General features: G+C 41.2%; 1 protein-coding gene across 1 annotated transcript; it reads right to left on the bottom strand.

Moving 5' to 3' along the window:
* Window positions 1-681: 681 nt before the first annotated feature.
* mxd1 (MAX dimerization protein 1) lies at window positions 682-23,575 on the bottom strand. The gene is made up of 6 exons (XM_086031284.1): window positions 22,502-23,575; window positions 21,768-21,867; window positions 12,490-12,519; window positions 9,427-9,541; window positions 8,567-8,726; window positions 682-4,047 (listed from the first exon to the last, which is right to left on the bottom strand). The coding sequence occupies exons 1-6, from the start codon at window positions 22,566-22,568 to the stop codon at window positions 3,851-3,853; spliced, it is 669 nt and encodes a 222-aa protein (XP_085887410.1). The 5' UTR covers window positions 22,569-23,575; the 3' UTR covers window positions 682-3,850.
* Window positions 23,576-25,431: the final 1,856 nt, after the last annotated feature.

Raw genomic sequence — 25,431 nt, 5'->3', positions numbered from 1 at the left:
CTAATGACAACAACTGTTGTAGAAAATCGACCTGGACTGTCGCCAGCCAATCGCAGGTTAGGTTATAATAGTTAGATACAGGTAACAAAATAACTAAATTTCCCAAAACATTTTCATGAACAGCTTCTGAGACGTCTGTATTTCCTTGTCATTCATCTAAAAAAAAAAAGCTATGAAGATAAAACTTCAATGAAATGTATTTTGGTGCAGATATCAATGATGGATCTGAAAGAATCAAATAAAAATTCCCACACAGGCCAAGGAGTTGACAACTGAACTTTCACGGCTAAAAAGGAAGTCATTTTCCTATGGCTGCCACCTCCCAAGGCAATTCCACTTTTCAAGGGAAAAAGCATCCTTTCAACAAACCCATCCCCCCCTCCATCGTGCTTTTCCCTGGCTTTGTATGTGCAGTAGTCAGATGGCTGTGATCATGCAAACCTCCGATTTGGCAAGTAGATTATTTTGAAAACACTGGTGAGAACCAGCCTGGCATGTCTTTTATGTGTTGTAGAAAAACCTCTTCATTACAGTACTGCTCTTCCCAACCCAACCCTTTGAAAGTACAGTATTCCTCGTTAAACCTGCAGCAACAAAATCATTGGCACCGTTTGTTTAAGCCTTTAGAACTTATGAAATTATTTTCTGTGTCATGGAAAAATAAAGACAGTATCAAGGTGCTAGGTAGATAACCAAGGGTTTCAAAGTTATTTATTACTTTCACTTGGCAAATATAAATTGCTGCCGCACGTTGTAAGTTGTTTCAGTTGTCCAATTCTTCAAAATTAAGTGCACGAAATGTCCACTTTTAGGTTGATTTTGAACATACAGAAGAAATGAGCCGCCTTTGAAGAAAGGCAGCATCAGGTGACAATGATATTCATGGCGTAATGATGATGATGTGCGTGTGTGATGTGTTAATGCATGACAGCACGCCTCAAAACAATTTGCCTTACATTTCAACAGATCATACTCAAACATGTACATTTTTGTTGGGTTTTTACATTTTAGGTCAGTTGAAGGCAATACTAGCCACAAAGTATGCACAAATCAAATAAATTACAAACATAAACACAAGACCCACCAGTGCCGAAACCTGTAGCTTAAATAACTGGTTGTTCTTTGAGACTCAACAGCTGCCTCGTTAGGCAGGTGTTAAAAGCACCAGGGTCTGAAACTCCCCATCCACCACACACCTGCCCGGCCTGAACCACAGACGCCAGCGTAGCACGTGGGTATGTGCGCGGGGGTCAGGCTCACACGCGCAGACTGGCGGAAGACGAGGCCATGGATGGGGAAACGGAGGAGAAATTAAATGCTAAGGTTTCTTCAGGCGGACACGTTTTCCTTTTCGCATTATACAACAAAACAAATCAAGTGTTCAGAACTGCCGTTACTCTATCGTCTTCAATCGTCTTCGTCTGAAGACAGTGACGAAATAACACACCTGGCCAAATGATTAGTGTCATCTCAAAAAAAGAAAAAAAAAATGCAGTTCCACTACAGTCCTGCAGTAAATGCCCGCTTGTGGGCTCCAGCTTTGAATTTAACAATATTGGACTCAAATGTTGGAACTATACCAAAATAAAACCTTCAAGGTTTCTTATTTTTCCTCAGATTTTTTTTTTTTTTTTGTTACTTTTTTTTATTGCCCTCCTGTGGGGTTAAGATCAGGGGATGTCGTTAATATTTGTCAACTGTAGGCATGTTCGGCCCTTTGAGACTCTTGTGATTAAGGGCTATATACATAAAAATGACTTGAAATAAAGCCTTCGCGATGACCATTCCAAATCCACATTTGGAGGGCAGTTTGTCATTTGACTTTGAGATGCACATAATCAATTGTCCAGGGTCGAGACACACATGCTACACCGACGCATCAGTGAATTCCCACTTTTCAACACATGTCCCTTCACATCTTCTTCATAACATTGCTACACAGTTCTCTGGCTGAAGAAGGTTAAGTTCACACAAAAAAAAAAGCAGCATTCCACACTCAAAAAACTAATATCTATTTTTGTGATTTTGTTCTTTTTTCCTTATCGATTCAGCTTTGTGTCCCATCTTCATGCTAGAACTAAGATCCGTAGGCGGTGGCTGTGGGGGGGGGGGGGGGGGGGCACGCTGGTGGCAGGATGGAGGACATCTACATTCAAAACAAACTGCAATCCTCACCATGCACGTGTGTTCCTGACCAAACAAGGGGATGAAATATCACAGGACTTTTTTGTTGCACCTTGAGGGAGGCCACACGACCACTATTGTCGCCACCCTAATGTTTTCTGTTTTATAATTTTTATATTGACGTTTTTTTTATCTTGTAATTAAGAACAGCGAAACACCATCAACCACAGGGTAATATTTTCATCTTCTAAGAGATCGGTGCAAAACTTCCCAACAGACACAAAGCCTTGAGGCACAAAAGACGGTTCTAAATATTCTATGGATTGACTAGGCTGTGCAAACACACTACACATGTGAAACTCTCAATAAAACTTCACGAGAAGAACAAAGGCTATGTAGAACTAATTAAATATATATTTATATTCATCTCTAGCGTTATCAGATCTAATAAATACTTCTGATAGACATCTGTAAACTATTTACATTACAGTAGACGTACATTTCTTCAAAAACAATAAATGGCTATCAAGGCAAGACAAAAGAGAGGGTCTTTCAGGCATTAACAGAATTGAGTCCTCTGTTGGTGGAAACCTAAAGCAGACATTCTATTTTTGGGTGACTTTCCTTTTCGAAAGCTGATGCCCGGAAAATCTTAAAAAAAAAAAAAAAGAAAAAAAAAAAGATGCTCTTAGCCTTCACTTGCCTATCTCTCTCCGTAGTGGAATGTTCTTCAGCCCTTCGACTGCTCTCAGTATAGGTAGACTTTTCCATCGCAGGTAACGCCTGGTCAAGAACTAGTAGTAGATAATAGTGCTCCAGCACCTGCCAAAACATCCCGCAAACAGGCCAGGTGGCTGGTCATAGAAACGGACAGGTGGCCACTGCCACTGCCAGATTCAGGCAAACATAGACACACAGTACATACACACGCACATACATATGAAAAACACCACAGTCGTCAGAGAGTGGCAGAAAGCATCGACCCCAAACCCTCCAGTGTCCAGTTGTGGGACAAAAATGTCGGGGTGAAGATGCCCTGCTAGTGAGGCTCATATTGCTGTTCCATCGTCTGCCCTTCCAAACATTTTCAAACACCTTTTCGATGACTTCTGAAGTACGAAAGGCAAGGGGAGTTTTATTTTTAAGCGATGTGTGGAAAAGTTGACATGTTTATGTTTACAATAAAACAGATGACTGACTGTGCGAGCTGGGCAGATACAAAGGCCCGCTGTTGTGGCACACCTTATTGGAGCACCATTTTACTGGGCATCAGGAAGCAATGATGGAGTGTGTGTGTGTGTGTGTGTGTGTCTGTGAAATCTCATAAGTGCTTCCCATACCTCTTGAGACATATAAAAAGAGGCAGTGGGATATTGTAAAGTAACATTCTCTGGCTGAAAGTTGCATTTGTGATGGACGGAGGGACAAGTAGGGGAGGACCGACTCATTTGATTGGTGCAGAGAGGGTAACACCGAATGACCGTTAGAGATTGACGGGCTGGCCGTGGGCGGGGTTCTCCAAGGCGCACGCTCGGGATGAGAAGTCACTATGGGCCACAAAATCTGCAGAGGCCTGGCTGGATGAGGGGCCTCACAATTGGGTTAGCCCTGATAGGAAAGGGTGTGGGTGGGGGGGGCGTTGAGGTGGGCATATGACCTGGGCGTGTGGACACATTCTTGGAATAGGATTAGTGGAGGCGGGAGATGAATCGGTGATGAGTGACGTTTATGGGCTGCAGGCCGGCTGCTTGGCCCTCTCCTGAGTGTCCTGCAGGCGCCGCAGGCTGGCACTGGCGTAGCCCTCATCACTACAGCTGCTGCGCAGGCTTCCCCGCTCGTCCCCTGAGTCACTCACGCTGCTGGTGCTCCACTCCAGATCACCCAGCAGGTAGTCCGTTCCCTCCACGTCCACATCCAGGTCCTCTGTGGGCAACAGGGAACAAATTGGGAGTCATGCTAGATACCGGGCGTTTAATATCAACTAGAATAGCTCGAAGGGCGTCCTGGGCATTTTCAATCCAAGCTATCTGGCAAACCCAATGAAAGGCCATCAAAGATTTTTTTTTTTTTTTAAATGCGGTATGGTACCTTTTTCTTAGATTCAATTCAAAGGTTGTGAGGAAGCGTGAGATTCCTGAAAATGTTGTTAAACTTAACCCTTTAGGTGCAAGAGTTTTTCAATATGTTCAGTTTTGATATCACTATTTCAAAAGGATGTTGCTTGAAAATGGTTACATAAAAAGGCATATTGGAAATCTTGCTTGGGGCAATTTTGCTACTTTGGCTAAAGTACAGTGCCTACAATTTATGAGTAGGCCTGTCACAATAACACATACCTAAGAAACCTTCAAGATAATGATAATAATATTAATATTAATAAATAATAATGATGCATTTTATATAAAGGCGCCTTTCTTTGCACTCAATGACACCCTGCAATACATTACGTTAAATAAAATGGCAAAAAAAGGAACGAAAGGCAAATTAAAATTTAAGAAAAACAAGAGAAAGGGGCAGTGCAAAATGAGATTAGGTTGAGTAGGCAGTTTTAAACAGGTGCGTTTTGAGTCGTGATTTGAATTGTGTGAAAGAGTTTATGTTTCTGAGTTGAGGTGGTCGTGAATTGCAGAGACAGGGAGCAGGGCAGCTGAACACACTGACGAGACTAGTGAATAGAGAAATATGATCTGAGGGTGCGTTCCAGTCCGGATTTCGCCCACTCCGGATCACTAAAACAACGTTAATCAAAATCACAGATGACATCCTCATGGTATCTGTGGCATCCTCATGGTTGGTACATGAGGAAAATCAGATAGGGACGGGGGGGGGCAGTGTTATGGATGGCCTTATACGTAAACAGGAGGATTTGGAATTGGATGTGGAACTAAACCGGGAGCCAATGAAGCGACGACAGGGGTGATGTGTTGGATGGAAAGAATTCGGGTTATGATGCGGGCGACTGAATTCTGGACCAATTCAAGTGTATGGAGCCATTTGTTAGGGAGGCCCAAGAGGAGAGAGTTGCAATAATCTAGATGGGAGGTGACGAGACTGTGCACAAGTATGGAGGCAGTGTGGGGGGTCAGGGAGGAGAGACAGTTGATGCTACATCGATGGAAGGATTGTGGGATTGTGGTTTCATGGGAAATATTGCAGAGGGGGAGGAGGTGGTGAAGCCGCAGGACAGATCCCTGGGGCGCACATGAAGTGACAGGGGAGGGTACAGATTTGAAGGACTTGAGTTGGATAGTGCGCCACACACATGTTGAGCAGAATGAAGACGGTGAGAAGTCTAGAATCAGATGCCATGAGGATGTCATCTGTGATTTTGATGAACGTTGTTTCAGTGCTACGGAGTGGGCGAAATCCGGACTGGAACTGTTCATGCAGGTGACTGTGGGATAGGTGGGAATGGAGTTGAGCAGCAACTGTTTGCTCGAAGATTTTAGAAATGAAGGGTTCAGTTGACAGTTGCGTGGCTTGAATTTCTGGATGAGTTTTGTGATTGCTGAGAGTGTAGGGAGCTGGGAGGAGCAAAATGAGTGTGTGCAAGAGTGAAAATGGACTGTGGTGCTAAATTGAGGCCTCAATCCAAGGTTCTGGTGAATGTCCTTTATGTTTTTGTTGAAAAATGACAATGGAGTTGCAGAAGGAGGTTGCGTATAAGTGAGTGGCGAGGGACTTCAGTGGTTGGGTGGTATTGTTAGGTATGGCAAACTGTGATTTGGGGGTTCCATTATTGGCAGTGATTATGTTGGAATAGTAACAAGTTTTGGTACTAGCAATGGAGTCCTTATAATGCAAAATATGTTTAGTGTACATTTATTTGTGAATAGTCAGTCCACTTTTTCTGGAAAGGCATTCAAGTTGTCGCAATTTGGCTTTCATAAGACGGAGATCTGGGACGAACCAAGGGGACGAGAGGGAGATAGAAACAAGTCGATGAGGGTGTTCAGAATGTGATGAAGTTCAGTGTTGTAATGAGCGACCAGGCGATCAGTGCTGGAGAAACTGTGAGTGTAAATAAACGATAGTATCAGTGATGTTTTTTTATGCCACTAATACGATATTAGAGCTGTACTGCCCTCTTGTGGAGAAAGCGTTTTTGGAGTTTTGTATGTTTTTTGACCCTCGAGTTTACCGTTGTCCATTGTAGCTCATACATCGCTAATCCAGAGTGTTGAAGCCTGTAGAGTGTGATTTTGGCTACATAAATATCTGTCTCTAAGTATACTATTGTGAGTAGTGTTTGCTTGCACTAGGTTACAGAATTTATGCTTCAATTGTGTTATACGTTCCAAATATTATATAAGTTACGAGTCGCTAGTTAGCGCTAGCATCCCTCTGGCAACGCCCACGTAAATTAGCATTATGCTAACTGTGCACTAACGGTTATGCTAACGTTAGAAACGATCCCGTTTTTTAGGCTTTGCAGCTAATGTCAGTGGCTGACTTAAGTCTATATTGTTTCAAACTATGTATAACATTATTGTAATGTATTGCTATGTTCTGTTACAATTTTACCGTTAACATCCAATAAAGTGCCAAAATAGCAAGAAGCTTCATGGTCTTAATTGAAAAAGCTAATAGCTATCTGTAAAGCTAGTCGCTAAACACTAGTGAAGACAGAATAAGAGCATTATATTTCAGGTACATCTTTTTTAAGAACAATTAACCTTTAAATCTCAAGAATACTGAACAGTGCCAATTAAATTTAGTGCAGTTAATAAAATATCTTAGATAAATGAAAAAGATAAATAAAACTGACTCAGGCTCTGCAGTCTGCACACAATTGGACTTGAACAAATCTTAACACGTAAAACATACATCCACGCATCTGTAGTGGCAGAGTAAAACGAGATGTCTTCTCTCTTTCAGAATGTCCTCTTTCATCTGATTGTACAAAGCTGGAAAGGCTCTTGAGGAAATGAAAGATGCTTTTGGCAATTTGTAATAAAATGGTTAATGTTACATACACTTTGAAAAGGTGCACTTAAAGCATCTTTGTTTGCATTTTGTTGCATCTCTATTGGCTTTTGTGGGCCAAACCTTAGCCAGGATTTCAGATTTATTTATTTTTTGCTCTCGTGACGTAAATCGGATGTGTCAGAGTAGCATAGACGTGGATATCCTGTGATTGGAATCAAACTTCTTATAAACCAATAGAAATAAAAACATAAGAAATCTTTTATATGTATCAGATACTGTATCCGCCCATTTGACTGCAGGGTAAATGCCCAGATTCCCACCAAAACTAGCTTGGTGTCGTGGAAATACAGTAACTATTCCCACCTATGGACCTCTGTCAAACGGAAATTCCCTCACCCGGAAAAACAACGTATGCATTAAATTTTCTACTCCTACATTACATTCACGATCGATTCCTGACAACGGAAGTTGCGGTATCCGGCACCCGGAACCAATAGCGAAGCCCGCAGTAGCGCAAACTCAAGCAGTCCCCGCTCTATACTGTACAGCAATCGTTGAAATATACACGCCCACATCCGAAAAACTAATCTAAACCAGTGTTTCTCAACCTTTATTGAGCTAAGGCACCTGTTGTACACTAAAAAAAAAACTCCAGGCACACCACCAAACAAAAACACTGAAGTAATGATGATAAGTAATGATCCCGTCTCATTTTCCCGACAAATTTACTTTGTGTGAAATCTGGACCTGTTTTATTGAACAAAAAGATGACATACTCACAGGAAGCCATGACTAATTGTCTTGTATGAATAATAACATTAACGGGTTGATCGAATGTAGTGTACCTTCTGCTATCTGATGGAAGACTATCTAATCTTTCTGCCTGTCACTATACATCGCTGGCATGGACAGAGATGTCCAAAGATATTCTTTAATTTATGAATAATACTTTTGTGACCATTCAAGGGAAACAGGATGATTTCCCGCTGCACCCTGATGATCCTATATGGCAAAAAAAAATCTCAAAGCTATACTGCAAGAACAGACCGTTAAATATGGAACAAATATGGTTCATTAGAGAGGGGCCAATCATTAAACAAGGAAACTAATTGCAGAGAGTGTCCGGTGGAGATAAGTGGAGGTTACCCTCATTCAGAGCGGGGTGGGGGTGGGCGGGTCGGGGGGGTGCCTGCGGGGGGGAGGAGTCCTTCCAGGCCAAGTAAACAGTATGTAACGTTTATTATTTATATTATTTATTACAGTTTAATTCCAGAATTTGTGTATGTAGGTCGTTTGATATGCTCAATGAATGTAAACGCAGACACATCTGATATACGCGTCACTTGAAGTGTACATAAAATTGTGAACTGAGAATCTGACACAGGTCTTAAATCGCAATTGGGCACTTGGATCAACAGATGCGATACCAAAACAAGCTGAGGTAATCCTCCAAGCAAGCATTTTACACCCTTCCCAGAAAAAAATAAATGAAAGAATTGCAGGCATGGCCGACCTTGGTCAGAGTCGGACTTGTCAGAGGACACGGTGGAGCCAGTGCTGTCCATGCGGATTCTCTCCACACCGAGCTGCTCCAGACGCCTTCTAAGATGTCTCTGCTCTCTCTGTAACTGTTCTAAGGTGTGCTGGGCTCTTCTGTCACTCTCCTCCAACTTCTGCAAGAGGAAATACGAAAATAGTATCAACGTACCAAGCGGTAGCCTACGACTATCAAACTGTTCAGTGTGCCGCGAGATATTGTCTGGTGTGCCGTGGGAAATGATCTAATTTGTGTGCCTCTGCGGTCTAGCGCCTGGCAGCGTAATCCTGTCTTTACTACATTGTAGTACTCTTTCATACCAGCAGGTAGTAGCAGCAGCAGCAGCAGGTAGCTGTAATTTGTTTAGAGACAAGCGAATTAGTGACGCATGTTTATCCAAACAGGCCCATGTTTCACACTAAGTATCAATATGAAACATTATAAAATACTTTTTTCTTTGAGTTTATTTAATTCCTATTCAAGACGTTATAATATAACGTCATTCTTCAATGTTAAAAAAAAGGTAACAATATAGCACTTATATTGTTAAAATAAGATTTTTTTTTTTTTTCACAATTTCAGCTGGTGGTGTGCCCGGGATTTTTTCAATGAAATAAATGTGCCTTGACTCAAAAGAGTTTGAAAAACACTGGCCTACGATATGATACGGTATGGTATAATGCACGTCAGGATTTACTAATCAGAACTATTTACAGCGCCAAACCGGACTGTACCGCTTGGTGGAAATATGGCGATGGTCTTTCATTTTAATTAACTTGATGTAATGGTGCCGCTTTATGATCGGAAACACTTGAAGAGCAGATGACCACACGCACCTTGATGTGATCTTTGGCCTTCATCAGCAGGCTCAGGGTAGTGTGCCTGTTGGCATCTGGACCCAAAGGAACCAGAGATTTCAGGCGCTCTAAACACAGTCGTAGATGTGCCCGTCTGAAGCCAGAGAAAAATGTTCAAGCAGAGTTACACAGGATCTGATTTTTGCACGACAAGGAACTAATACTTCTGATGTTTTAGGCACTAGCCTTCTGTATTTGGAAAAGAGATACAGTGGTACCTCAACTTACGAACGTCTCTTCATACGAAATTTTCAAGTTACGAAATGCCTCAACAGGAAAATATTGCCTCTTGTTGCGAAAGAAAATTCAAGATAGGAAAGGTAAAAAATACAGTATGGGCTGCCACTCCCAGCTCCGGAGTTTCCTGAACGCAACATGCTCATAGCTGCTCTGCCATTGGCTAGCCTAGCATCTTCCTGGCATCCCATTGGCTAAGAGGGACCTCTACCCTATCTGTCTATGTGTGTAGATAGACAGGTAGAGAGATATGTGATAGATATGTCTATGCAGCGTCCTCGTTATTCGCCCCTCGGGCCATGAGGTGTTCCGATTTTGTATTAGAAATGAGGAAAAGAAAAAAAAGGAGAGAAAATCGTTTTTTTGTCCATACAAACAAAGCAAGAGATAATAGAAAAATATGAAATAGGGATGGGTTTGGTTGATCTCGTCAAAGAATATGACCGTAATCGACAGTCGCCACATTATTAAATCAGTTCTTTACAAAATGCCAGGCAAAAACACTTTTGAGAGAGAACATGAACCAAAGAGGGCAAAAAGCGATGAGGACAGCAATTAAAAGGTAAACGACCATCATTTTTATTCCTTACTCTATTCTTTGTTTTTTTTACACTATGCACAACTCTGATTTATTGTGCAACAATCTAATTGTAACATGTATTTGTTACATGTTTTCATGCATTTTTATGCTTTACAAAACATCTCTGTCTCAATATTGGGGGGCTTGGAACAGATTAGGGCATTTATATGGAAAACGCATCTCTACTTACAAAATTTTCTACTTGAGAAATTTCTTCCAGAACCAATTAATTTTCGTAAGTACTTACAGTGGTACCTCTCACTGTAATGACTTTTATGATAGAGCCCCCACCAGAAAGTAAGCTGAACAGTTAACTAGCGCAAAGAATTGACCCTTAATTTGGCCTGCAAAAAATCTGCTGCAAATAAACTGAAAATTTATGCTAACTAGACCTTTTCAAAGTGGTCAAATGACGATTAACATTTCTAACCCAACATTAGCAATCTATCATCAGACATACAATATCTGCACAAGTCAGTTGATTAATCTGCCCATCTGTCTTATGGCATTTTTTACAAACATTTACATCCCTCTCTCCTTTCTACATCGCTCTCAACTGACAGTTCCGGTAGTTGCTAAGGTCTGGTGGGTGTTTGAGACCGACTGACCCGGACTGTTATGCAACACACACCTCCGTCTGCAGCCTCACAAAAAGTGTATACGTGCCAGTGTGCGTGTGTCAGCCTGAGTGGGTGGGAGTGTGTACGTCAGACTTCTTCAAGGACTTTAGTGTATCGCGGAAATGTCTTTTCTGCATCTCAAGCCAGGATGAGCTGCTAATGTAATGGCAATAGGCAATTTAAGCGAAGTTAAAGTTAAATATGCGGCCACGACATTAAGCACAATTGCACAATCTGAAGTAGTACAGACAATATTCTACTTGGTATGAAGGAAACCAGCAGTCTGTTTCACATCTGACTTCCAAAGTGCAAAGGTCATTACATAACACGCAAATGTTCTAGCCTGGCTTGTGACATAACCTGGTGGGGCCAATATTTGTTAACAACACTGTGCCCAAGTTACTGAAAAAGCAGATAGGGGATCGGATGTTTAGGAGCAGGTTATTCTGGTTGAAGTGCCAAAAGGGCACTGTGTCAACAGGTGAGTAGACAAACATACATGTAGCATCTCTCTGGAAACAGAACTGCTCCTTGCGACCCAATTTTATTTCTCTTTCATGAGCCACACACTGGCTAAAAACTACAGCTAGGTCAGCATGGCGCACTCAGCACGCCAGTAAATAAATCATCCTTCTGTCCGCGCTTTTGCCCTCGGATACCTCGCAGTAACTGTCCTGAATAGTTGGGTGGAACTCACATGTAACAAAAAAAAAGGTGGTTGAGGTCGGATGTGGTTGTTTCGTCATTTCCACGTGATGCACACACACAAGCATGCAGAGGGCCATATATGTTACTAATAAAACTATAACACGGACCAGACCTAAAATGACTAATTAATTAAGTTTAACATACTGTATGAACTTTTAGTAAATAGATCAGGGGCGTCAAACTCATTTTTGTCGCGGGCCACATCATAGTTATGCAGTCCCTTGGAGGGCCGTTACCACTGTGAGCCCATATAAATGTATGATGGCCTTATATTATCACATATGCACAACAAATTGATGGGTAACTAGTTTTGAAATCAGAAGGCAATAATTAGTTTTCTCAATAGTTTTCCAATTTATACTGAAGGAGGGATTGGTAACAAATAATTGCAAATGTCTCATATGTTGTGTTAAAAGTAGGGGTGCAACGATTAATCAAAAATCAATTAAAAATCGATTCGCCCCGATTAATCGATTCGTTTAATCGAAAATTGAGTTGATTAAATTCATCTAGAAAATGATGTCTTGAAGCGTTTTTTTTTCATTCCAGATGCACAGCACATTTTGAATGTGCAGATCAAATTATGCTTTTGCGCCAAACATCATTGCGTTTTGCGTTTGTGGATGGCTGCAGAACCACACTAGAGCACAGAGACAATCATGGTAGCAATTTAAAAGAAAAAATCAAATTGAATATCGGGAAATGAAAATCAGAAATCAAATCGAATTGGGGCTTGAGTGAATCGTTGCACTGTAACAGTGAAGACAATTTCAAAGAAACAAGTCAAGTCAACACGCATGATCTTCCTTCCCGGGCCACATAAAATAATGTCGCGGGCCGAATCTGGCCCCCGGGCCTTGAGTTTGACACTTGTGAAATAGATTTATGTTTGCATACCTGTTCTTCTCCATTTCGTTGTGAGTAGACCTGTGGAGCGAAAGGAAAACATGAGCAACCACACAGAACAGGGTACCCCTTTAGTGTGTAATTACTGCAGTCTAAATGCATTCTGTGGGGGTGTGAGAAAGCAAGCTTGTGAGAAAAGGCTGTGTGGGAGGTTGGGGCAGTCGGAGTGGGCTGATGTGAGATTCAAGGGAAATGCACAAAGTATTTTTTCTTAAAGCCTGAAGTACATTCTGTGGAGCAAACGTGTGCTTTTTAAAGACCATACATGAACGTGTGAGGGGGTGGGCAAATGGTGAACATAGTAAATGTAAACAGAAGCATTAAGCAAGACTATGCCTCTTTTTCTAAATTTGCTTGACATATGCAAAAGAGTGTGCTGGTGTCTGGGGCAAGGAGATATTCCTGCATTCTCAATTCACACTACGACTTCGAGCAGACCCCCTGATCCTTTGACCAATGTCCAAAATTAGCCTCTGCGCCCTCATCTCAGGGGACTCCAACTTGCACTGGCACACCGTGTTTTTGTCACCTTTAATATCTAGACTCAACTTAGTCTGAGGGAGGCCTTTAGTACTACTGCCTGAGATCAAGTGAAGGACCTTTGAAGTGGAAACTTATTGTTCATTGCATGCACGCACGCAGCACCGGGGGTATCACCTTTAGGTGCGCTCACTGCACTGGCCCCCTCCAACTGAATATGAATTCCAACAGAGTGCAGACAGCCGCTTGTGACATAACAGTGCTGGCAGAAGAACCATACCACTCATTCAACTTGATTTCAGTCTGTTCCACTAACTCTGCCCTAGTGTCTCTTTGCAAATGGACTTATATTCTTCCAGGACTGACTGGGGAGCAATTATTTGCATCTTCCAAAATTTACAGTGAACAATTTACCTATAAAGTCCAACTTAAAGAACACACAAATTCAAATTGGCAGGCAAGTCGAGACATTACACACACGTGGATAAAATTGTTGGTACTCTTCTGTAATTGAATGGAATTAACACTAATAATGATCATATGACTGGACTCAAGTAACTATTTTTAGGACTTGTGACTTGCTTACCAAAAACTTGGGAAGGACTCGACTTGACACCGAGGTTATTTTAGTCAATGAAAACTAACGAAATAACTAAAACTAAAATTGAAAACAAATGTTGGTAAACAAAATAAAATACAAACAGAATTATTATTATTTTTTTTTTTAAACGAAAACTTACTTAAACTACATTTTACATCCTATTTCTGTAGCAAAGCGCGTCTTCACTGATTGATCTTTTTGTGGATTGAAAAAAAATCATACAATGCAACATATTGTATGGGGAGCCTCAAAAGGCGATCCGGGCAGGTATCGATCATATCGGTGGGAGTCCACATGGAATCGCTATGTTATGCATTAATGCATACACAACCATTGTCATGTGTGAGGGTGCGTGCCTAACTGCTTTATTTTGCCCCCCCAAGCCACACAACACATCCATCCATATTCTGAAGCATTTACTGCATACGTCGCATACATCCGACATTGACGTCAGGTTGCGCAAAATGCGCGGCGGAGGCATCGATGCTGACAGCGACAGTTCTTTTGAGTAACGGGATTGACTTTATATTTGACTTTATTTAAACAGGAAGCATAAAGTTGACATGTATGGTCATAGTAGTAAATCAGCCACGGCTCGATCAGCTCATTTTTTTACCCGCGGTTATGACGTGACATCACCTTTAGTGACGTCTCAATGAGAAAAAAGCCTCGCCTCATCATTTCCCCCAAATAAAGTATTTCTATACCACCAACCGAATCGCTCCACTGTCGAAATGCCCAAACATGCTGCACCACATTTACTTTTGTAAACACTACGTCATGAGTGACTTTTCTGAAACATGGATGGACTGCATAGATTTAAAGCGGAAGTCTACGCAAACATTTTTTTTTTTTTCTCAAGAATATGTTCAATGCAAACCCACCAGTTGAAACAGGGCATTCTGATAAATATTGCGTTTGTGGAATAAGTGTTAATGCACTCGTTTTTTTGCCATCTCCGGGGGCGGACATTTTTTCTTCTGTCGACTGAAAAAGACATCACAACTGCTCACAACGACCAATCTCGGCTCATATTCAGAAAACAGGTCAGCCGTGTTTGGTCGTTGTGAGCAGTTGTGATGTCATTTTCAGTCGGCAGAAGACAAAATGGCCGCCCCCAGAAATGGCTAAAAACAAGTGCATTTTGCTGCTTAACTTATATTCCACAAACGCAAAATGAATCAGAATGCCGTGTTTCAACTAGTGGACCTGCTGGGAACATATTCTTGAAATAAATATGTTTGGGGTGACTTCCGCTTTACTAAGCAACACACTATTTTACAAGTGGAAAGATATATGCATCTTCATTTTACATGTCAAAAAGTGTTTGCGGCTCCCAGTGTTTTGTTTTCTGTGGAAACCGGGTCGAGATGGTTCTTTTCAGTATAAAAGGTTGCCGCCACCTGGTTTAAAGTGACCGAATCCATAGTAAATGGAGATATCTGGCTACATATGGTGACATAAAATTTTGGCCATATCGCACAGCCAGCACTGTACATTTGAAAGGAAAACTGTCATGTTAGGTATTATAAATGACGTACTGTATTGTAGTGTTTTGTGCTGTGGTTCTACTTGATATTTTGTGAGACAATGACCTTTCTAATTTACTGATTATGGCCTATTTGCCTGCCCCCTTATGGATTGAGTCACAACAATAAGATCTACTTTTAGTGTGCTGTGAGAGATAGTCAGGGGTTACGCTAGAAATTATCCAATGTTAATTATTTCGACAAAAAGGATTTCTTTTTCTTCTTGATTACTTGATTTTAAAAGTAACTATGTTAGATTCCAGGTTATTTTAATAGTTAAATTCTACAGATACGGACAAGTCCTTCTTAACAAAAATCACGGACCATTTTGCCGCTTATATGGAAGCAGTTGCCGGGTAGCCAACGGGAATGGCGGGAAAATATGTGAGTTTTCTTAAATGGCCGGTTGATTTCCTGACCGGTCCTGGGCATGCCAGCAGCCTGTAACAGTACTTCTTATTTTAAATGCGCAGTCCGTGAATGCAAATGTACATGGAATGAGTACTATTTTTTTTTTCAAGAACAAAATTAGCGTTACATCGTAATAGCCTGATAGCCAAAATGATGAAATATAAGATGAACAACTTCTCAGGGTGGTAAGCTAGCATGCAAATGACTCCATTCACCTGCTCCACCAGATGCATAATTTGCATACTGCATTGCAAATACATAAAATAGAGAGTGCACTGTATGTACATGTGGAAGGTGGGGGAGGAAACTTTCCCTCCATCTATGCAATAAAAGGAGTTGATGCTCTCCCTGTCGAGAGTGAGAACCTAGCAGGGAGGACATAAAGAGGTGGGAAAGGTAAGGGGAGAGGTTAACAGAGAGGGAAAGCGAGAGAGAGGAAAGAAAAAAAGAGACATGAGGAAGGAGAGGAAAGGCACTACAACTGACACATGCACATACACACTCCCATCCCCCACCACTCACACATCTACACGTAGAAAAACAACAGGCAATGGAGGAGCCTCTAGTCACAGAGAAATTCTTTATGAATTCACTCTTTTTCACCTACTCTGCTCCACATTTCATAATGTTAGTCATTTTAATAACATTGCCTATCCTCTCAAGTAATCAGAAGGTTATGTTCGTGCTTAAAAAAAAAAAACAAGCCAAATTTATTGATCACTAATAAGCACGTCTCAAAGAGTCACTGTTGGAAAATGCCGTGAAGATAAGAAGATCTTGTGATTGGAAAACACAACAACCTTCTAGTATATCATCATACATCTTTGGCACAATGGCACACTTGAGACATTTCAACCACGTGCACTTTTCTCCACACTGGGTCCTTTATTGAATGGAAGACAGTGTAGCAGCAGCCAACGATTTCTCTTCATCCACTAGCAAATCACAGTTAAATGGCCAAAAATAATAATATTGTATTAAAGGGGCAACAATTAAAAATAAATAAATGAATTAAAAGAATCTGTTTGATTTTAGTGTAATCATACCGTAATACAGAATACCAGTCAGTCTATTTTTCATTCTTCATTCTATTTTTTTTATTATTGATTCAAGATACCAATAAAAATAGCAAATTTCTCGTAAAGGTAAAAAAACCCAACAATGGCTAGTTTTACAATGGCCCGTGCTTCTGAACGCCCACACACCGTTCCACCAATCCATCCATCCATTCTATCCAAGATGACTTCCAGGAAGAGGCGAGGTAAACCCCGGACTGGTCGCTAGTTAATCAGACATTCACTCTCACACAAATGCACAATTTTGAATTTCAATTAAACTAGCCTAGGTCTCAGAAGTAGAAGGCTATTCGGGAGCAAACAGCATCATGAAGACAAGGCAGGTCCGAGATGAAGTTGTGGACAAGTTTAAAGCGGGATTTGGATATTAAAAAAAAGAGCACTGTTCAATCAATCATATTGAAATGAAGCAATTATGTATATGGGTCTATATAGATATAGGGGTATAAATACACATATACATATATATCCACATATACATACAGTGGGTACGGAAAGTATTCAGACCCCTTGAAATTTTTCACTTTGTGTCATTGCAGCTATTTGCCAAAATCAAAAAAATTCATTTTATTTCTCATTAATGTACATTCAGCACCCCATCTTGACAGAAAAAAAACTGAAATGTAGGAATTTTTGCATGTTTATTAAAAAAAATAAAAACTCAAATATCATAAGTATTCAGACCCTGACGCACCCTTTTGCACCGTCTTGCACTGAGGAGAGGCTTCCGTCGGGCCACTCTGCCATAAAGCCCCGACCGGTGGAGGGCTGCAACGATAGTTGACTTAGTGGAACTTTCTCCCATCTCCCTACTGCATCTCTAGAGCTCAGCCAGTGAACTTTATGTTCTACTTGACCTCTCTCAGAAAGGCTCTTCTCCCACAATTGCTCAGTTGGGCTGGACAGCTAGGTCTAGGAGGAGTTATGGCCTTCCCAAACGTCTTCCATTTGAGGATTATGAAGGCCACTGTGCTCTTAGGAACCTTGAGTGCTGCAGAAATTCTTTTGTAACCTTGGCCAGATCTGTGCCTTGCCACAATTCTGTCTCTGATCTCCTTGGGCTGTTCCTTTGACCTCATGATTCTCATTTGCTCTGACATACACTGTGAGCTATAAGGTCTTATATAGACAGGTGTGTGCCTTTCCTAATCGAGTCCAATCAGTTTAATTTAATAGCTGGACTCCAATAAAGGAGCAAAACCATCTCAAGGAAGATGAGAAGAAATGGACAGCATGTGAGTAAAAAATGTCTTTTGCAAAGGCTCTGAATACTAATGACCATATTATATTTCAGTTTTTCTTTTTTCATAAATTTGCAAAAATTCCTACATTTCTGGGGTTTTTTTCGGTCAAGATGGGGTGCTGAGTGTACATTAATAAGAAATAAAATGAACTTTTTTCATTTTGGCAAATGGCTGCAATGACACAGAAAGTGAAACATTTCAAGGGGTCTGAATACTTTCTGTATTACATGAATGTATGCATGCATGTATGTATGTATACACATATATACATCTATACAAATATACATAATCATACACACATACATACACACGCAACCGCACACACCCACACAAACAATCACAACACACACGCACACACAAACAATAACTAATGGAATAGAATGGAGAATGAATATGCACTGCAGTTTTCAGTTAAAAACCAACCAATAAATGAAGTGATGAGTGCTGAACAAGAATCTGATCTCATCATAAAGCACAAAATAATCTGTGATGTGCAGTTTACAAATCAGTCCTGACTGAATTGATTTCTTCAATCCAGACCAGACAATGACTGTAGTGCACATTATTTTTGAGCAGTCATGTTGAGGTGATCGAGTTGTCAGGACTGCCCGTCACTGAAATGTCTCTCGCAGTCACCTTGACTGACCCACTTTGCCTTAACAAGTGGTCAGTGGCCCTCAGCCAGACACTTGTTTGCAGCTGTCACTGCGTGATTCCATCAAACACAATAAAGGGACAAGACATAGCTCTTCACCAACAAAGCAGACGCATACAGTGGATGTAGAACATCTACACACCCCTTTTCAAATGCAAGGTTTTTGTGATATTTCAAGAATTAATAAGACCAAGACAAGTCAAAACATTGTCCACCATTAATGTGACCTACAACCTGTATTACTCAATTATTTTTCATTTTTTTGGGAAGGGACTAAAAATACACAAATGAAATAATGTGGTTGCACAAGTGTGCACACCCTCTTATCACTGGGGATGTGGCTGTGTTCAGAATTAACCAATCTTATTTACACTGTTAAATGGGAGTCAGCACACACCTTCCACCCCTGAAATAAAGTTCAGATGTTCTAGTAGGTGTTTCCTTGCATTTATGTTGTTGTTTTTTTTTTTTTTGCTTTCTAGAAAAGCCTATAGGTTTCTTGCCAACACTGAACGGTTTATAATCCCCTCCACCTTGACTATCTGAAGCCTGTTCCAGCTGAAGAGAAACATTTTCAAATCATGGTACACCACCATGCTTCACTGCACATTAAGTGTTCTTTTCATGAGCAGTGTTAGGCTTGAGCCAAATATCTTTTGGATTTATGACCAAAAAGTTCAACTTTGGTTTCGTCACTCAACACCAAAAGAAGACCATGCCTACAGTGTACCATGGTTATGGGAGCATCAGGCTTTGGGGCTGTTTTTCATCTGTATTTGGGGTGAATCCGAATTTGTTTAAATGGTGCAGAATTTGTTAAAATACTACAGGTGTGCGCTGAGTCCCATCTAAATTGAGTTGGAATCTGAATGGTTAATTCTAACTACAGCTGCATCCCAGTTATAAAAAGGTGTGTACAGTTGTGGAACCGCATTACCTCAGTTGGTTATTTTTACTTCCCCTCTCCAAAAGATTGAAAAGGAAACCTATTGAGCTGTACAGGAAGTTAAACTGGCATTTGAACAGGCATGTGCAGACTTTTTATACCACTATACATGCACCCAGCCACACGTGACACAATTGTTGCACTGTTCAGTAGTAATTAAAGCCAGACTGGATGGCTTTGAAATAAAATCCCTTATTGCCTGACTGTCCCCTATTTGAGGATTACCGGTCTCATTTTTTGTAAAATATTTCCACAGCACCTGAGGTACCGCTGCTAGTTTCCTGCACGGACCCAACACCTGTTCCTTTCTGTGAGGTGGTAAAGTAGACTAAGTGGTTCAACCCTTCCCATGGATAAACGACCTCTTTTTATTAATGTATACATTGGGCACCATGTATTTGAAAATGTTCTCCATGATCAACTCAGGGATTGCCATGCTGGGCTCCATGGTTATACGTAATGGCCTTCTCAGACTATACAGCTTTTTTGGGGCTCACGACGGTCGTGCTGTCAGACTACCAAATAATATTGTTCCTTGTCTTGGACCGGGCGGGACGTCACACTACAAGTCCGTCACTGACTAGACCCCGCCCAATCGTTGCGTTCTTCCATCAAGATTCTGTCCATCGGCGCGGGTCTGTCGGGGAGGCAGAACAAGCAGCTGTGTAGTCATGTCAACGCAGGAATTATGTGCATGTGGGTTCATTTGCTGCTCAGAAAAGGAAAAAAAAAAAGAAAAGAAAAAGAAATGATGGCCGTGTTCTGAACTTAAGGTAACAAATTTGTTGAATGACACACAGACGATTGCTAATCAGCTACTGGCTTTGCAGTTAGCGAACATAGCATGAGTTGAAATGCCACGTATAGTTATACAATATTTGCCTCCTACTGTCCATTCTTTTTTTTGCCATTTTGATTGTTTGTATGGGCACGCTACATCTAGTCTCTTGTCATAAGTAGGAGGGCACTGCTTTCCTATTGGACTATGCCGAAGAACCAATCAAGGGACTGCGTAGGACATCTCACACTATTCGGCAAGACGAACAAGAATTCTGACATGCCAGACTTTCGTGGTGGTCGTGAAGGTCCCAGACGCCAAAGGACCGATTGTTGAGTATGTCACACTACATGGGCTACGATGTGTCAAGACAACTCAAAATCGGCTATGAGACATCACGTTTGCCGGCTCAAAATCGGGCTACACAATGTGAAATAATTTGGTCCAAAACCTCTGTGTGGCCCCTCGATTGATTACACCACCCCCCCCCCCATAAAAAAATAAAAATAAAAAATAGAAGAAGGACGGGTTTGGGAGGGGGAAGATTATAAACGTGTTTCCTCAACTACATTGAACCCCCACATAGTCGCTGTTGGGCAACCGTAGATCCACCTATTCACAGATATTTTTCAATATTTCTTTGTTTTTTTAATACTTTTTTTGTGGGAGCATTTTTTTAAATTGAAAAATGCATATTGGAACTTTATCAGCGTTTTTTTTTTTAATCACTATACCGGTATATAATTTTGTGGGTTTACCCCCTTCCGCAAAAACTTTTTTATTTGTTTTCTCTCCCAATGATCATGAAGTATACTTTTGCTATTCACAGGGCGCCCCATTCCTTATCACGTGCGAGGGGGTCAACTGTATTGTTTTGTGTTGTGATATCACGATTCATCACTAGATGGAATACATCAGTTGCAGTTGCACTGGGTCTTATATTGCCCCATACTACAAATGTGACATGCAGGACAAACATACTACCTGAATAATAATAACCAAAATTAGATCCTGCACTTAATGTTTGTTTATTGTTCAGCAGTTTTGTGTTGTCCTTGAATGCTATTTTTTATGCACCAGACCCCTTTTGCACTATGCATGTGGTTATTTTTTTGACTGTTACAACCCTCTGATATTGAAGTCTGGTTATTTTATACATGCATTCACATATTTTGTCCATATTCAAAATTGCATTTTTGTCATACATCCGGTTAGGAAGTGTGCGGTCCGATTTAGCCACTCCAGTACAACTAATGATAAATTGCGGCCCCCTCCAACACGTAAGTTGCCCATCCCTGATTTAGACTGTGAGGCAGACATGCTAACTTCTACAATACCAAGATGCATGTATTAGAATGTAAATGCAGTAAATTGATAGAGAGCTGTCAAAATATGACCACAAGAAAATCATAAGTGGTAATTGAAAAAGAATTGTGTGGGGAATGAGAGATTTGCTGTGCAGGGGATTATGATGGTATGTTTGTTGCATCCAAAAATATCCAAGAATAAATAAAAGAATAAATAAAATCCAGAGGTGATTAGATTTTACCTGCTACTTATGTTTTTCTTGCTTTTGCTCTTCCTTTTCAAACTTTCCCTCTCTCGACTGCTGATGAAGGGCGGCATGGAGGCATAGCCATGCTCAGCTTCTGCAGGCACATAAACAAAGCAGTCATTGGGTCAAACAGTGTCCAAAACCCAAATCAAGAACTAAGAAGAATACAGTATGCTTATTATCATTGTAGCATTCATTTGACATATTTGAAACTTAGGTAAAAATACAATTAAAGTATTACACGCCTGATCTTTATTTATACTGTATTTTCTCCCCTCAGCCTGGACAATGATGTCATCTTGAACTGGAATAAACCCCGCTAGCAAACCACAACAGCAGGAAAGGAGGGGCTATCATAAAAACAATGTCTTTCGTCACATCAAACTGAATTTTGCATTATTGAATTAAAAGTGAAAAATGTATAGAATGCAATCCAAGAGGGACTTTTCCCGTTTCCCACTTAATATTACAGTGATCGCATTCACATGCATGAAATTGCTATAAACATATTTCGAGGGTAACTGTCACATTCTGCAGTGCTTTGCAAAATACACGAAACGATTAAATGCACGGGCGCTTTATGTAAAATCAATTAAAGCGGAGATGTGTGGATCGTCGTTGTTTTAACATGATAGGAGCACAAACAAGCCACATAAAGGGGGAGGGGTGTCGCTGCATATTCCCAATGCATAAAATCCATAACAAACGAGAATAAAATGATACTTTACCTCGTTCCCTGCGATCAAGATACTCGGCTGCTTCGATCAGCATCTGCACCATTCCGATAGCCGTCATGTTCAAAAATAAAAACTGATATTAAAACAATCCGATGGGTGATCCCGTGGCTGTACACAACCTGCTCTTCGTTTAACACAGCAGCTTTCTCAAACTGTTCTGCCAGCGGTTATTTTAAGGCAAGTGTTTGTCTCGCCGACGAAGTATCACCGGGTTGGAGAAAACTTTAAATGTGCCACAAGACAAAGCAAGACACTTGCTTTCTCCCCCTGATGCTGTTCCGAATATGTCAGCTGATGTGGTTCAGGTAGAGACTAGCTTTTAGCTGCTCTGGCTAACACTTTCAGTAGCAATGGATGATCGACAGTCATTCGAGACAAATGTCAACCAAACGTAAACCAAGTTACAGGCAGAATCACGTATCGTCTGGCGTTTAAAATAAAGTCGAACAATGTTTTGTCAGGAAAACGAGATCGGACACGGTTTGAGTCAGTCTGATGGTTTGCTAAATTAGAGATGAAAGTTAGCCACGAGTTCCACTATATGAACCAGTTTGTCCCTGGTCTAAAAGCACAAAATATTGGCCTCGTTGAGTGAGTTTACAGGGCATAAAAAGGAGCTCGGTCTTTCTAAAAGTTCGTCCGCCGATCATCCAACCCTATATATGTTGATAGTAGTTGTTGTGCTAGTTCGTCACGTCAGTGATCACGAGTCACACGTTTTGATAAACTGTAGAAAGCCACTATCGGAGAAAGTAACTATCTGCCTTCTGACCACTGTCTTGCAGTGGTTTGTGTGTTACAGGGTTTGGACAGTTAATTGTTGTATTCCATGGAATAGATTTGCGTATGCTCAGACGTGATTGGTCATTGGCAATAGTTACTCGGACTTCTATTGGGAGTTGAATCTGTCAATCATTAGAATGGCACGACGTCCGACGAAACTCAAATCCGTGATCAGCCATTTTGGTTCACATTCCACGCCAAAATGCTGTAGTTGCTGCGTGGAGCCACAATGGAGGGTGTCCGGCTGGAATACCGTCATCCACACCGATTGAGTGAATTATGATAAACCTCCCAATCATTGGCCACGAAGTGAAGTCGTAACGCCCGATTCTGAAAGTCCATACGCCCCCTTCACGTGCTGTATTGCGGTGTAGGGTTCTGATTGGTTCTTGCAATGTCGCTTGTTGTGGGCGGGGATTTGTTAAATGTGCATGCCTTCTTTTAATTTGCTCCTGCGTCAGCGCAGGCGCATTTCATGGTTCTTAGACTCAGGTTAGACCGAAAAAAAAAGACCTGAAGACTTGAGTCCCCTGAATCCACAGCATTTAAGAGTAATGCTGTGGATTGGACACTAAGCTATGATTGGATGAAAAAAACAAAAACGCATACTCTCAATTTTTGAACTTGGTGTTAAACGTTTTAGACAAAAGAGAGAAAAATAGAATGGTAATGTACATTGCTAAAAAAAAAAAAAAAAAGGAAACAATAAAATGCATCCTAGTTATCAAATGACGAACATTTCCAGTTGAAAATCTTTATTAATCAACAGTGATAACAATACTAACAAAAATTAGCTATTTAAAATGATCAGGTTTTGGAATCCTACTCAAAATAAAAGTGGGAACTCAGAATACAGGTTGATCCAACTTCTGTGGAAATTTCTCAGAACAAGTGAAAATGAGGCCCCGAAGTGTGTGTGGTCTCCTTGTGCCTGTACGACCTCCTTACAACGCCGGGGCATGCCCCTGATGAGGCGGCGAATTGTCTTCTGAGGGAAAAGTCCTCTCAGACCTGGATTAAAGCATCAGTCAGCTCTTCGACAGTCTTCGGTGCAACATTGTGACGTATAGAATGAGACATAATGTCCCAGATATGTTCAACTGGATTCAGGTCTGGGGAACAGTCAAGTCAGTCCATAGCAGAGGCTTGTCATTTGAATCAAGGGTGTTGGAACAGGGTTATATTTAAAACGGGCTGGGTAGGGGCCGCAGCCGCATAATGCCTGGCATTGGCATGCATTAGAAGGCAGGGCCCACTGCACCATCATATGGTCTCACATCGGGTATGAGGATCTCATCCCGTTGCTTAACGGCAGTCAAGGTACCCCTGGCTAGCACAAGGAGAGTATGCGGCTTTCCAAAGAAATGCCTCCCCAAACCATTACTGACCCACCACCAAACCCCTCATACTAGGTGAAGTATCAGGCAGTAAAACATCCTCCACAATGTCTCCAGACTCTGTCACGTCGGTCACATGCCCTTATGTGAACAAGCCGAAACAAACTAATCGTCAATCGGCCAGTCTGTCATGTTATTTTAACAGAGCTTCCGTCAGTAAATTGCACTGTCTACTGGTACCTCCTCCATGCTCTGGACACTGTGTGGGGAGACACAGCAAATGTTCTTGCCACAGCTCGCACTGATATGCCATCTTGAATGAGCAGCATTACCTGAGTAAATTCAGCGGGTGTGACACCACCTCATGTACCTCCAGGGGTGGGACACTGACAAAATGCAAATGTGACTAAAACATCAGCCAGGATGGATGAGAGCAGAGAAATGGTCTATGGATGTTTCCTCCACAACCACTTTTTTATATGGGTCGTCTTGGTAATGGCCTCTCATTTCCACCCTATGCCTGTTCCATTTGCACAACAGCGGGTCAAATGGATTCACAATTAGCATTGCTTCCTAACCGGACAGGCTGACTTCACAGAAGAGTGAGAGACTTGGACTTATATTGTGTTGTTTGTGTTGTTTTGGGGTTCCCTTAATTTTTTGTATATTTTAATATATACATTTCTTATCATAACTTTAGTTAGCTGATCCTTTGCTACATTGACGCAATACTGTAGAGATAGTTTGTGCCTTATCAATTGAAAGAGTTGACATACCACTGCAAACAAATGTTTCAGTTAA

Source organism: Filicampus tigris, chromosome 5 (assembly GCF_054856515.1).
Source record: "Filicampus tigris isolate MCC_2025a chromosome 5, RoL_Ftig_1.0, whole genome shotgun sequence".
Lineage (NCBI taxonomy): Eukaryota > Metazoa > Chordata > Actinopteri > Syngnathiformes > Syngnathidae > Filicampus > Filicampus tigris.
This window is presented reverse-complemented; position numbering and strand designations above follow the sequence as displayed.

Excerpts from the sequence above, each read along its gene's own strand:
- mxd1 (XM_086031284.1), bottom strand. The coding sequence starts at position 22,568 with ATGACGGCTATCGGAATGGTGCAGATGCTGATCGAAGCAGCCGAGTAT. Across the intron at positions 12,520-21,767 it reads AAGAAAAACATAAGTAGCAG|GTCTACTCACAACGAAATGG; the intron begins GTAAAATCTAAT and ends TTCGCTCCACAG. Across the intron at positions 4,048-8,566 it reads CAAGTCCGACTCTGACCAAG|AGGACCTGGATGTGGACGTG; the intron begins GTCGGCCATGCC and ends TGTTGCCCACAG.